General features: G+C 37.0%; 1 protein-coding gene across 1 annotated transcript; it reads left to right on the top strand.

Annotated features, from left to right (window-relative positions):
• The first annotated feature begins 9,404 nt into the window (after positions 1-9,404).
• Positions 9,405-13,590, top strand: LOC143579405 (NADH dehydrogenase [ubiquinone] 1 alpha subcomplex subunit 2-like). Its single transcript, XM_077062723.1, has 3 exons — positions 9,405-9,536; positions 9,618-9,724; positions 13,286-13,590. The coding sequence occupies exons 1-3, from the start codon at positions 9,451-9,453 to the stop codon at positions 13,387-13,389; spliced, it is 297 nt and encodes a 98-aa protein (XP_076918838.1). The 5' UTR covers positions 9,405-9,450; the 3' UTR covers positions 13,390-13,590.
• Positions 13,591-14,052: the final 462 nt, after the last annotated feature.

Below are 14,052 nucleotides of genomic sequence, written 5' to 3'. Positions count from 1 at the left end.
ATGTCTAAGTATGAATACTTAGTGTTGATGATGGCCTAACTGTTTGTATCCCGTATTATATTTAAACTCTTAGAATGTTTTATAATCCCGTTTTTATATTTAAACTCTGGGAATGTTTTTTAATCCCATTTTTATATTTAAACTCTTAGAATGTTTTATAATCCCGTTTTTATATTTAAACTCTGGGAATGTTTTATAATCCCATTTTTATATTTAAACTCTTAGAATTTTTTATAATCCCGTTTTTATATGTAAACTCTTGGAATGTTTTATAATCCCGTTTTTATATTTAAACTCTGTGAATGTTTTATAATCCCATTTTTATATTTAAACTCTTAGAATGTTTTATAATCCCGTTTTTATATGTAAACTCTTGGAAATGTTTTATAATCCCGTTTTTATATTTAAACTCTGTGAATGTTTTATAATCCTATTTTTATATTTAAACTCTTAGAATGTTTTATAATCCCGTTTTTTTATATTTAAACTCTTGGAATGTCTTATAATCTCGTTTTTATATTTAAACTCTTGGAATGTTTTATAATCCCGTTTTGATATTTAAACTCTTGAAATGTTTTTAAACGAATTTATATAGGCTTGCTAGGAATGGTAGGCCTTGGGATGTTATATATATATATATATATATATATATATGTGTGTGTGTGTGTGTGTATATACATTATTGCTTGGCCTATATTTGGCGATGTTGTAGTCGTTTCGACTACTGATGTTGTGTATGCCTACTTTGTGTTTGCATGCACTGATGTTACGTGTTTGGGTTGTACGTTTGCTCGACCCTGATGTTGAGCCGTGATCGGGTCAAATATATTACTTGGGGAAGACCCAGGGTGAGGAGGCCCGTATCACGTGCTTGGATGTATGAGCCGGGATCGGGTCAAATATATTACTTGGGGAAGACCCGGGGTGAGGAGGCCCGTATCTCGTGCTTGGATGTATAAGCTGTGACCGAGTCAAATATATTACTCGGGTTTGACTCGTGGTGGGGAGGCTCGTGTCACATGCTTAGGTCTTACCGCGTCCGGGTCAAATATATTACTCGAGTCTTGACTCGGGGTGGGGAGGCCCGTGTACGTATGTTCGACGATGATTGTATTACTTGATGAATTATATATAATTTATTTTATTTATACCTTCTCTATTGTGTATAACTATAGCTTTGAAATAAAGTATGAATTATTGTTTATGAAAACTTGAACTCACTCAGCTCAAGCTGACTTTGTGTGTATGTTAGATTGACTTTCAGGTTGAGGATTAGAGATTTCCGCTTGGACGTGCTAGAGACTACTCGGACGGTTGAAGGCACATCTAGTCGAAGAATTAATAACGCAAACTGTTTCTTTTAAATTATTACCATAAGTATTTAAATTTTGGATTTTGGTCACCTTCCCGGGTTTTGGGAATTTTGATGTTATCTATTCCGCTGTTTACTACTCTGAAACGATTTTAATGAGATGAAGATTTCAAATAAAACAAATATTTTATTTACAATTGATTTTGGACACCTGTACCCGTGTTTTGGGATTTTTAATACTTAAACTTTTCCGCTGTTATTTACTCTGAACTTGTTTTAAATACAAAGAATTGTTTGGTTTTAAATTTTGAGAATTTTTGAATATGATTACCAACTGTAGGATTCACGGGATTCGGGGTCTTACATTGACTCATTACTAAGAGTTTTTATTTATAACACAATGAAAATATCTAACATCAACGACCACTTTTACTACCATTGACTTAAAACAAACGATACTAGCACAAGTACAACGAACTTATTCTAGAAACAACCGGGACTACTACAACGGAACAGGAAACAGAAGGTACGACTATAGCAGAGCGGGATCCTTAATCCTTCATGTACTTTTTGATCATCTTCTTCAACTTACTACACTTGTGTAGTAACTTCTATTCCACCTTCTTCTTTTTGCTACTCGCTGTAGCCATTTTCTTTCGCAACTCATCGGTTTCATGAAGTGCCCGATCAAGATGCTCTTCTTGGGACTGAGGGATGAAACTTGGGTATCCGTATTAAGGCGGTAGATCACGATACCCCATCATGACTATGTCATAGTGGTTCCTTGGATACGGCGGTGGTGGACTGGATTTAACTGGCATGTTATGAAAAGCTTCCACAGCCTCTCCTTGCTGCCTGATCTCCTCTGCCTGTTTTGAGATGGTCGGAATAACGCCAGTGTAGGGTGGAAAACCATCTGTAAGTGCTTGGACATACGGATCTTGCGGATCATAATGAGGAGACAGGTGAAACAATGGTTGTTGACAGCCCATACTTGGTAGACAGTCACATCCTGGGTGGTTTTGCACCTCATCAATGCTCATCTCTTTTGGAGATTCCTCTTCTGGATCTTCTTCTTCTGATTCTTCTTTTGGCTCCTCCTCTGATTCCTCTTTTCCTCGGGATCTTCTTCTGGTTCAACTTCCACATTTCCTTCATTAACATCAACCTGAATGGTCGCTTTTTCGAAAGGTTGCATTACTCTCATCTTGGGTCTCCTTGATGGACCTGAAACAGAATCGTTAGGAGAATCTGTGGGGTTATGAACTGGGGTTCTTGGGTCGGAGTAAATCTGCATCCAGCTTGGGGTATTCTCCTTAGGATTAGACCTAGCTGGCTCATCAACCTGCATTTTATCGGGAGGATGATTCTCCGGGTTTGGCGGGTCACTTGGAATGTTGATAGGCATTTGCTCTGTGCCTGGGAAGTGAATGGGTTGACTCCCATATGGTACCACTGGTTCGACTGACTTGTCCTGGTCGAAGAAATCGGCGTAATAGCTATCACTTTCACCGTCAGGAGGAATGATGGGTTCTGGATGGCTTGCCTTTCTCATCTCTTCATAGAATGACTCCATCACCTTTTTGAATGCCGACATCTATTAGGATTAGAATAATAAGGGATGAGAAAGAATACCAGCCTATTTTATCCTCATATAATAAATTATTGAAATTTATCTCTGATCAAAGCTTAGGTATATTTATATACCTAATTCGCTAAGATCGATGGCCCTGATACCACCACTTGTCACATCCTAGCTTAGGGCCTGGGCGTGACACTCGTAAGTTGGTATCTGTTTGAAAATTTATCAGAGTTTAAGGTTGTAAATTGGAAGACTTTAATAAAATATTATTTTATTCAAAAGACGGGATTTTAAAATACCCGTTAACTTATACAAAAGTGTTTAGATAATAAAACCATGATTTACATTATTTTAATAATAAAACATCCATTAAGCCATCAGATCGTCTAACGGCTATTCATCTTCTCCAAACACCTATTCTCCATTACCTGTAAAACAGTTATAAAAATACGTCAACAACACATGCTGGTGAACACGCTGACACAAAACATTTAAGTTACTTAGTTATTCCCTCGGGTATCTTATGACCCGGCCCGTCGTGGCTTAGGAAACAACTAAGTTAAATTTACTATTATAAACATCCAGTTCTACTTGAAAACTCTCAGCGATACCGCAGCATCGAGGTCTTAGCAACTATCAATATACACGAGATAATCCCCTCTCAGACATTACTTAGGTCCGGCCCAACTTGGCGGAGGCATTAGCAAGTGTGGTGCGGTGTGCACACCGTCTACCCACATATGTAAGGATCAAAACAAACGTATACAATAGCCTAAGGGCCAGCGATTACTTTTGTTATAAAGTTTTAGGGATATAATCACATGCAAACATTCACAGACTTGTTTTATAAAAGTTGGACGTATTCACCTTCTCTTCTTGTTTGGCGTTTCTAACCGATTTGTCTTGTTACCTCAGATCTATAGTACGAGAATAACGTTTTATAAGTACTAGATCAACGATCTAGCTTCAGACCTTTAGTCCGATTGCATAACCTTTACCTTGACATTTTATCTCTTTATAAAATATAAGGACCTCTAGTCCTTCCATTTGTTAGTCATTTATAAACTTTGTTTTTTTTTCATGAAGAAACGTACATTTCAATTTTCTTTTATTATAAGAAATCTTGATATATAATAAAGAAATATTATTTCATTTATAATTTCAACTTTATAAAAATATATTTTCTCACTTTATTATATATTCAAAGTATGGGCTATATCTCTTACTAGGGTCTAAGTCATTTATAATATAATAACCGGGCAGATCCTCTACCTTGAATGGCTTATTATACGAAATGCCTATGCTTTACTTGGACCACACTTCTACTTGGTGGAAAGTCGAGGGAGTATTTTTGTAGAGTTACGACACGCATTTCGAGACAAAACTTGTCGGGATATCAGCATATCGGGGTCGTGGCACGCTTATCGAGGTTGAGTGTGTGTTTTGGAGTATGTGGGATGGATGAGGAACACCCCCATGGCCGATCTATTTATAGAAAAAATTTTGCAACTTTGCGTATCGCGAAGCTGCACTAGCCTTGGTGAGTCGCCGCGTAGGCTTGGCACGTGTCACCTAGGCCTGCCACGTGTCACCAGGTGATGACACGTGTCCTGCATCTTCGCGTATCGCGAAGATGCAAAACTTCAAATCTGTTCATTTTCAGTCCCTAATCTTTTGGTAACTTGTAACATCCCGAAATTTCAAAGGTAATATTAATTATATTACTTATTAATAGATGGGAAGTTTACTCGGGTTATCTGGAAATAAATAAAAGAATAGGAGTTGGTATGGGTCGGGCTAGTGTCGGGTAATGGAAGTGGGTTATGGACTTGGGTTAATTGAGATAGGTTAAATGAGAATGGGATTTCAGGGATATAAATACCCCCAAAATCCCAAAATATCTCATTTCTCACCAAACTCCCTAACACACACTCCTTACACACTCAAAACACACACATTCTAACCGATCTAGATTCGAAGCCGAGACCCGAGATTTGTTGATAGATCTGAGTTGGTAAGGTAAGAACTAATCTAACAAAGCTATTATTACTGAAAATGGTTAGGATTGGATGGGTTAACCGGACCCGAAACCCAACTGCCCAAATCGGACCCCTAAAACGTCGATTTTAGGCCGATTTGATGGTTGGGGTTTGTAGGCGCCGATCATACGGTTCCGTGGGTACCAAAATCGAGTTATTTGGCTAAGAAACGAAGGAGTTATGGGCAAACAGATCTGCAGCGCGACAACTTCGCCTGCAAGATTAAGTTCGCCTGATGAACTTCGCCTTCAAGCGTAACTTCGCCTTCAAGCGTAACTTCGCCTTCAAGCGTAACTTCGCCTAAGGATAACTTCGCCTGAAGCCAAGTTCGCCTAAGGTTTAACTTCGCCTGAAGCCAAGTTCGCCTAAGGTTTAACTTCGCCTGAAGCCAAGTTCGCCTAAGGTTTAACTTCGCCTGAAGCCAAGTTCGCCTAAGGTTTAACTTCGCCTGAAGCCAAGTTCGCCTAAGGTTTAACTTCGCCTGAAGCCAAGTTCGCCTGAGGTTTAACTTCGCCTGAAGTGAGGTTCGTTTAGAAAATAAATTAAAAACCTAATGGAAAATGTGTTAAGGCAGTTATCGAAAATAAAATTTTTCCAAGCTGACCTGGCAGCTTAACCCCAGCCAGGGGCTCTGCCCCTTGGACCCCGCTAGGGGCTGCCGCCCCTAGAACCCCGCTACCAGGGGCGCTGCCCCCGGACCCCCGTTCGTTGTGGGTCATATAAAGATAGAAACGCAACATAAGTAGTAGTAGCTAATTGATACGTGTAAATATTATACAGTTAGCCGTGCACAGCTCAAGAGGGGAATAACTATTAACGGAGAGCGTAACAGTATTCAGGTGAGTTTCTAGCCCCATTCCTTGTTATGTTTTCGGGGCTGTGTGCATACTCGATGTGTTGTTAATACATTTATCCTAAGTGATAAGTGTATGCCATATGTGATATATGTGATGGATATGAATGGTTGCTTGTCGGTACGCGAACGATCTTCGGATATTGCGCGTACTGTCAGGTCAAAAATAAAGGTACGAATATTATACATCGAAGATGTATGAACATTACAAATGAATACTTGTCGGGGCGTGAACGATCTTCGGATATTGCACGTATCGACAAGAGGTATGGTTGTTAAATGAATGATGTAAAGAACGCCTAGGGTGTTCTTATGCTATGATGTAATTATTGTATATGTGAAGTAGGTGTATACAGGTACACGAATGGTATGTGAGTTCTACGTTCGACATAGTAAGTTAGGATGGCAAATCCCTCTAGCTTTTGTCGGACATAGACTCGGCTGGTGATGGCGTAGTTAAGGACTGCGGGCCTTATACGTAAAGTAGATGATAGATGTAAACGTAGTTAAGGACTGCGGGCCTTATACGTAAAGTAGATGATAGATGTAAACGTAGATAGGGACGGTGGGCCTTATACGTGTTACAGATAATAGACGACAACGTAGTTAAGGACTGCGGACCTTATACGTATTATAGATAGGCATCAGCATAGGAAAGGACTGTGGACCTTATACGTGCTGTAGTTGTATTGTGGTAGCATAGGGGAGGACTGCGGACCTCGTACGTGCTATGGTTTAGGTTGCAACATAGGGGAGGACTGTGGACCTTGTACGTGTTGTGGATGTAGGATGGTATAGGGAAGGACTGCGGACCTTGCACGTACCATAAAGGGTGAACATAGGTAAGGACTGCGGACCTTTGTACGTGTTCACGACCTTGAGTACAGGTATAGACGGTGAACTATGAACGTACTCTCGGTAGACTGAGGTTAGTGATTGTAGATATGTATGTATGTATGGTAGCAAGTATGTAAGTAGAACAGAAGGGTAACTAGTGAAGTATGGATATGTATCTACGGATATGTATGTATGTGTATGTATTGTATGGCGATCGATTAACTAGAACTCACTCAGCGTAGCTGACTTTTAGTATGCACGCAGGTGAGCTGATTACAGAGTTAGCATGAGGATGACACACGGCATGGATTGAACGGCTGGCATCTGAAGAAAGAAGTAAAGATGTTTTAAATATAAAGTTTTGTGTTATGGTATCAAAGAAAAGGTTTAACGTTTTGTAACAAATGATTGATGTTTTATATTCCGCGAAAAGTTTTAATAAACTCTGATTTGAAGAACTGTGTTTATGAGTAAATCCGACGCTAAAGTAGGGCTACCGGGTTCGGGGCCTTACATAACTTGCCATATCTTGATCTCGTCTCATCATCCAAAAATACAAAGGCGGCTCTTAAGCTGTGTGAGCGTGCGAAGTGTAAAGTGCGCCATCAAAGCGCCACATTGCGCCCTCCACCCGAGCCCGTGCCCGTGCGCGTGCACGTCGGGTGCTTCGCACCCTCCGCTAGGACTAGGGAGAGTGGTTAGCCACTTAAGAACATTATCATGGAAAGTCCCCTCCTTATAAAGTGCTTTATTTTTTTTACCACTTTCCATATGGAATGAAGTCTCCTTACTTCATTCCCTAACATAAGCTTATTTCCATTCTTTATCTTATTTTACTCATTATTTATACCATGAATATTTTTAGTCCATCATCTTTATTAGTTGTCAAAATTAGTCCAAATTTTTCGTGATGTTACAGGGAATTAACTTGCTGGAGGTCATGCTCTTGGTTTAAAATATTCTGGTATGCGACACTCTAACTAATTTAAAAATCATAACTTAATCTAGGGCATCCCGTAACCAGTTCACAAGTTCTTGTGTGTGCTCGTGTTCATCCAACAAGCAAGGTGAGTTCATAGCCCCTTTTACATGCTTTTAAACATTTTATACTTTGGGGTGGAAGACATGCATAATCAATTTGTTTTATACATGCCATTTGATTCAAGCTTTATTTCATTATATTCGTTATGTGTGATCATTACAAGTGTATACATATTCGCATTAGCCATTAACTTGCAAAGCTCGTGGTAGTATGATGATAGATCTATTGGGCCGACTCGCCCAAGCAGTCATCGGGTAGAAGCATGTGTGTTCAGAATCCAACGATCGTTAAACATTAAACATAATAGTCTAATCATGGATTAGACGAATCGCTAATCATGTCAGACGTTTGATTGTAATCACAAAAGTATACAAGTAAGTTAACACATATGGAATGTTTTCAACATAAAACTTATTTTTGAAACCTTTGTTCTCACCAACGATTTCTTTAGTTGACACTCTCGCATTTTTTTCAGGTGATGAAAATTAAGTTATGAAAATTCTTGAAGTTTCATATAGGGGATGATTTAGACTTAGAAATTTAATGAAAAAATTGCTATGTCATGTTTTCTATTTGGATTACTTTGGTTTGAATAATATGTTGGTTTATTTTAATATGATTTTTTTACATTTAATACCATGTGCATGATTTTAATCTACGCACGCCCACCGTTTCCGCCTTAAGGCCGGGGGTGTGACAAACATGAAGTCACCACCATCGCCCTCGATCACTATTCCCTCTCCTGTAACCAGTAACTTTCGTCAACTATTAACCAAAAGTAGAAGTAAAAACGTTGAATCGTGCACCTCCGTTGTGGCATGTTAACACGCAAAAATAGACCGAATTGCATACCTTAGAATAACTAAGTTGACTTAGGATCTATGATTTGTGATCGGCAATTAAACGGGAAAAATAAACTTAAAATCGTTGAATCGAATACACGCATTGCAGCGTTCCAACTTACAAAATTTAGACGAAACGTTAAACACAAAATTGCAAAAATTGCGACGATACAATAAGAATAAATATATGAGTTATATTTGGGACAATTGAACACGCAATTCCAAAACCCGCTATCCATCCAACCAGAAACCATTGACATACCAAGGTGTTAAAACCGTATAAGACGAAACATTAAAAAAGAATAAAGAAAAAACTAATAAAACCACAAACGAAAATCTTAATGGAGGGATGGACGCATTTGTGATTTAGATTTGTAAAAATCATGTGAAGAAATGTACAAACCTCTATGCACGGTGTACAATCATATATGCAAAGAATCTTGTTCCCGAGTCTCATTTAAGGATGGAAAGGAAAGGAAAGGAATGGGCTGTGTTCCTGAGTTTCATTAAAGGAAGTAAAAAACAAAAATGCGTATTCGTGAGTTTCATTAAAAGAAAGGAAAGATGTGAGAAATAATAAGTAAAATGTGAAGGATATCTTTCCTTCCAAAATGGAAGGAATTGAGGAAAGAAAGGAAAAGAGAGAATGGAAAGGAAAGCAAAATATTTGTTTTCCTTTCCTTTCTTTCTCCCGTTAAATGAACTCGGGAACACATCAAATTGTTACTTGATTTTGACACCTCAATAAATCTTGAATGTTTCTTTTTGGCCGTTTATGTGATTTGTGGAGAGTTAGAGGAGCAATTTGCAACTTTCTCTTCCACTCTTTTCTCGTCGGCTTGAGCGGCTCAGGCGACCATTTTACAATTACAAATCTCACACCTGCTGCAACTGCCACACCATTGATTGATTCGATTAGATCAGACCAGATCGGATATCGAAGATGGCACGGCTGGGACAATTATCCAAGAATCTCAAAGAGCTACGAGTTCTCTTTTGCCAGACTTCACCTGCCAGTTCTTCTACAAGGTTTCATCAAATTCAAATTCAATCGATTCGGTTTCAATTCCGTAGTAATTTATATTATATTCTGTAATGTTTTGGTGATAGGGCGTTTGTTGAGAACAATTACAAGGAGCTGAAGAAAGCAAACCCTAAGCTGCCCATACTCATTCGCGAATGCAGTGGCACCGAGCCTCAACTCTGGGCCAGATACGGTACTTCTAACCGATTCTATCTTATGCTTTCGTTTGAAGATTATTAGGTTTTTGGTTCATTTTTGCACTGGAATTAAGCTGAGAAAAGTAATATATCAATTAACTAGAGCTTATGTAGTTAGTTAGTTCACAATATGCTGATCTTAATTTGTGAATTATGAGGCTCAATGTTATAAGCAATGTGGCATCTGTATCTGTATCTGTATGCTATCTATCCAGTTTTTGATGCCTCCTGCTTTGTTGACACTTGTTAACAACATATGACATGAGACATAACTAAAACCACAAGTCAGATTTCGACTTTTAGAAGAAAGTTTTCAATCTCAGATGTCTCTTAACGTAAGAAGTTGTTGAAGCTGCATATGAAATTGTTGGCCCTGTATGTTTTTTTTAACATCCGTTGCTTGTAGTTCTGATTTATTATATGACTTAGGTATATGTTGGTTGTTAGTTGAAGTATGTGTATCTATAAACTAAACCCTATCTTTGATATGAGTTATATGACTTTGAGAAACGGAGATTAGAATTTGAATTAAATAGAGCATATGCTAGTTCACAAAATGCAAACTTCATTTGTGTAGTATCAGGTTCATTTTTATAAGTGAAAGCGGCATTGATAATATATGTGCTCTCTGTCCTGTTTCTGAAGCCTCTTGGTTTGTTTACACCTGTTAACAACATATGACATGAGCCATAACTAAAATTAGAAGTTAGATGTCTCTTAACGTCACTTGATAAGAAATTGCTGAAGCTGCACATGAAATTGTTGGCCCAGTATGTTATTTTAACCTCTGTTGCATGCATTTTTGCTTTATGATATGAATTAATTAAGTTTATGCTGGTTGTTGGTTGAAGTATGCGTATTGATTGCTAACGTCACTTTATTATTTGAATGAAGAATCATATGTTTGAACATTACTGCCTTGTATGCTGTTTTATTTTTTAATTAGAATTTTCAGTTCTTAAGTTTTGAGCAAAACCGTTCGATTGTTGACAAGAAAAAAGGGATTTAACTAAAGATTTCAATCTTGCTGGTCGGTTTGAACTTTGAATAATGAATACATGAAAATCTATATTAGAAAGTTCCAAAGAGTCAAAAGTACTTAAGATTAATATTTGATTAATGTTTTGTACGTTTGCAACCCTGTTTATAACCCGAAAACAATTAATTTTTAAGGATTTTAGATATAGATACAATTTGTTGGAAAATCGTTTATGAAAGATAACTGTTGTGTTCCCGAGTTGAAATTGAAACGATATTCCTGTTGATTTTTTGTGAACTTAACTAGCTCCGGGAGATTAGATTTTTGGTTCATATCTAACTCTTGCGGTTGAATTGAGTTGAGAAACGTGATTAATGTATGAATTAAACCTTATCTTTTACATGAATTATATGACTTTGGTAAATGAAAATAAGAATTTGAATAAACTAAAACTTATGTGGTTAGTTCACAATATGCAGATCTTAATTTGTGAAATATCTGGTTCAATATTATAAGTCAATGTGGCATCTGTATCTGTACCTGTATGTGCATCTATCCAGTTTTTGATGCCTCCTGGTTTGTTTAACATATGACATGAGCCATAACTAAAATTAGAAGTCAGATTTCGACTTTTAGAAGGAAATTTCCAATCTCGGATGTCTCTTAACGACACTTGATAAGAAATTACTGAAACCGCTCATGTACTTGTGGGCCCAGTGCCTCAGTATGTGTTTTTAAACATCCGTGGCTTGTAGTTCTGCTTTATTATATGACTTAGGTATATGTTGGTTGAAGTATGTGTATCTATAAATTAAACCCTATCGTTGATATGATCGATATGACTTTGAGAAATGGAGATAAAAATTTGAAATAAATAGAGCATATGTAGTTAGTTCACAGAATGCAAATTTCATTTGTGAAGGTATCAGTTTCATTTTTATAAGTCAAAGTGGCATCTATAATTTGTGTGCTCTCTATCTTGTTTTTGAAGCCTCCTGGTTTGTTTACACCTGTTAACAACATATGACATGAGCCATAACTAAAATTAGAAGTTAGATGTCTCCTAACGTTACTTGATAAGAAATTGCTGAAGCTGCACATGAATTGTTAGCCCAGCATGTTATTTTAACCTCTGTTTCATGTGTTTTCGCTTTATGATATGCATTAAGTTTATGTTGGTTGTTGGTTGAAGTATGCGTATTGATTGCTAACTGCTTTTGAATCTTAAGTTATCAACCAAATAAGTTCATTTAACAGGTTCATTTGCATATTCTGGCCACAGCTTCTAATGATCATCTGAAATGCTTTAATATAAATTTGAAATCTATACCGGGGGATTGGATATATAGAGTACAAATGACTCTTCAGGAGAGTAGACTTATATCAATATGATAAGCATGTGATATCAGACCATTTGCACACAAACTGAAAAGAACCTCATTTTCCTTTTCCTGGTTTATAGTTACAAATGACTCTTTCAAGAGAGTAGACTTATAACTACATGCAAATTTTCGTTTGTGAAATATTAGGTTGAACATTTTAAGTCAAAGTGCCACCTGTAATCTTTATGCTCTCTATCCTGGTTTTTAAGCCTCTTGGTTTGTTTACACTCATTAACAACGCATGACATGAACCATGACTAAAATTAGAAGCCTCCAATTTCGGATGTCTGTTAACGTCACTTGATAAGAAAATTCTGAAATTGCACATGAAATTGTCGGCCCTGTATGCTTTTAAACTTCTGTTGCATTTAGTTCTGTTTTATGATATGACTTAGGTATATGTTGGTTGTTGGTTGAAGTATCAAGTATGTGCATTGATTACTAACCGCTTGTGCATCTAAGTTATCAACCAAGTAAAGTTCAAAATAACAAGTTCATTTGCATGTTCAGGAATCAGGCCATTGCTTCTAATGATCACAAACAATGTTTTAATTTAAATTTGAAGTGATTTGTGTAGTTTATACTTGGGATTTGAAAATAACTCTTTCAAGAGATTAGACTGATAAGTTGATAACTATATAAAGAGTATGTCATATCACACCACTTGCTTTTCCTATATCATCTTTTAGTTGGGAAACACAAACATATTCATGTTATTTGAACGTAAGAGATTTGAAGTGATGCTAAATTGCTAATAGTTGATCTAGCGCTTGATTCTCACATTCTAATGCATAAGAAGCTTCATTTAGACCATTTGCAAGCTTCTACAACAATCTGATATTTCAGAATTCAGATAACGTAAGCTTGTAAAACCCTTTTTTTTTCTTGCAGTAGAGGCTGCTTTCTGTTTTATTTGAATCAAGAATCATATTTCTGAACATTACTGCCTTATATATTGTTTATCCTTTTGTTAGATTTTTCATTTTGAGCAAAAACACTCTAATTTAGTTGAAGACTTCAATTTTGCCGGTGGGTTTCAACTTTAAACAATGAATACATGTAAATCTATATAAGATTCAAGACAATTAGTGTAAAAGATCACTGTATTAGACAGATCCATGCTTCTTTGATAACACATCATCTGTCCCCTGTTTATGGCGTCGTCGTGCTTATGCCGACTTTTTGTTTATGTACAGACATGGGTGTCGAGAGGGGTATTCGTCTGGAAGGCATGACGGAAACACAGATCTCTAAAGCACTCGAGGACCTTGTGAAAGCTGGGTCATCCCTCAGATCCTAAACCATCCGCACTCAAGCTTTGTTCAGCTTCAAGCAATAAGCCTAAGATCAATGGGAGTCGTTACTTAGGTGACATGGACATTTAAAAATTAAACATGAATCTGTGTTGTATCACACTATTTTATCTGGTGCATGATTCAATGAAGTGGGTTGTTTTTGTTTTCAAAATCGTTTTTATTATGGTTTTTGTACTCGTAATCCATCAGGGTCCAAAGATGTTTTAAGAGTTTATGCCTATTAACTTGATTAGATGGTGAAGAGGTCTCTTATTAGAAGCTTAAGTTTAAACAGACCGAAGTTAAGCATCAAGGTTCTTCCTTTTCACACACTTGGTTTAAACAATTCGTGAGCTGTCTAGGTATGTTAGTTTATGGTTGGGCGAAAATTTGTTACTTTAGTATAACTTTAAGCACTTTCCTTAATAGACCTGAAACCCATCAGCCATAATTTAAGCTTGCTTTTGCAATTAACTTGATAGCATTCAACTCAAAACTGTTCTAAGATTAAACTTAGATTAATGATTAATTATTCGTTAGTTTACAATCCTATTGTTAACCTAAAAACAGTTCAATGTGAGGATTTTAGATATAGATATAATTTGTTGAGGAAATTGCTCATGAAAGATAATGAAAATTTTATAATGCGGGTAAAACTTAAAAGCACT

Source organism: Bidens hawaiensis, unplaced genomic scaffold, assembly GCF_021521415.1.
Source record: "Bidens hawaiensis isolate Kalapana, Puna unplaced genomic scaffold, B.hawaiensis_p1.1 tig00029708_1, whole genome shotgun sequence".
Classification (NCBI taxonomy): domain Eukaryota; kingdom Viridiplantae; phylum Streptophyta; class Magnoliopsida; order Asterales; family Asteraceae; genus Bidens; species Bidens hawaiensis.
The sequence above is the reverse complement of the archived record's forward strand: the minus strand, read 5'-3'. Positions and strand labels throughout refer to the sequence as shown.

Bases quoted from the DNA above. Each gene is read 5' to 3' on its own strand.
- LOC143579405 (XM_077062723.1), top strand. From the start codon at position 9,451: ATGGCACGGCTGGGACAATTATCCAAGAATCTCAAAGAGCTACGAGTT. The intron at 9,537-9,617 runs GTTTCATCAAAT...TTTTGGTGATAG, and splicing joins CCTGCCAGTTCTTCTACAAG to GGCGTTTGTTGAGAACAATT. The intron at 9,725-13,285 runs GTACTTCTAACC...GTTTATGTACAG, and splicing joins TCAACTCTGGGCCAGATACG to ACATGGGTGTCGAGAGGGGT.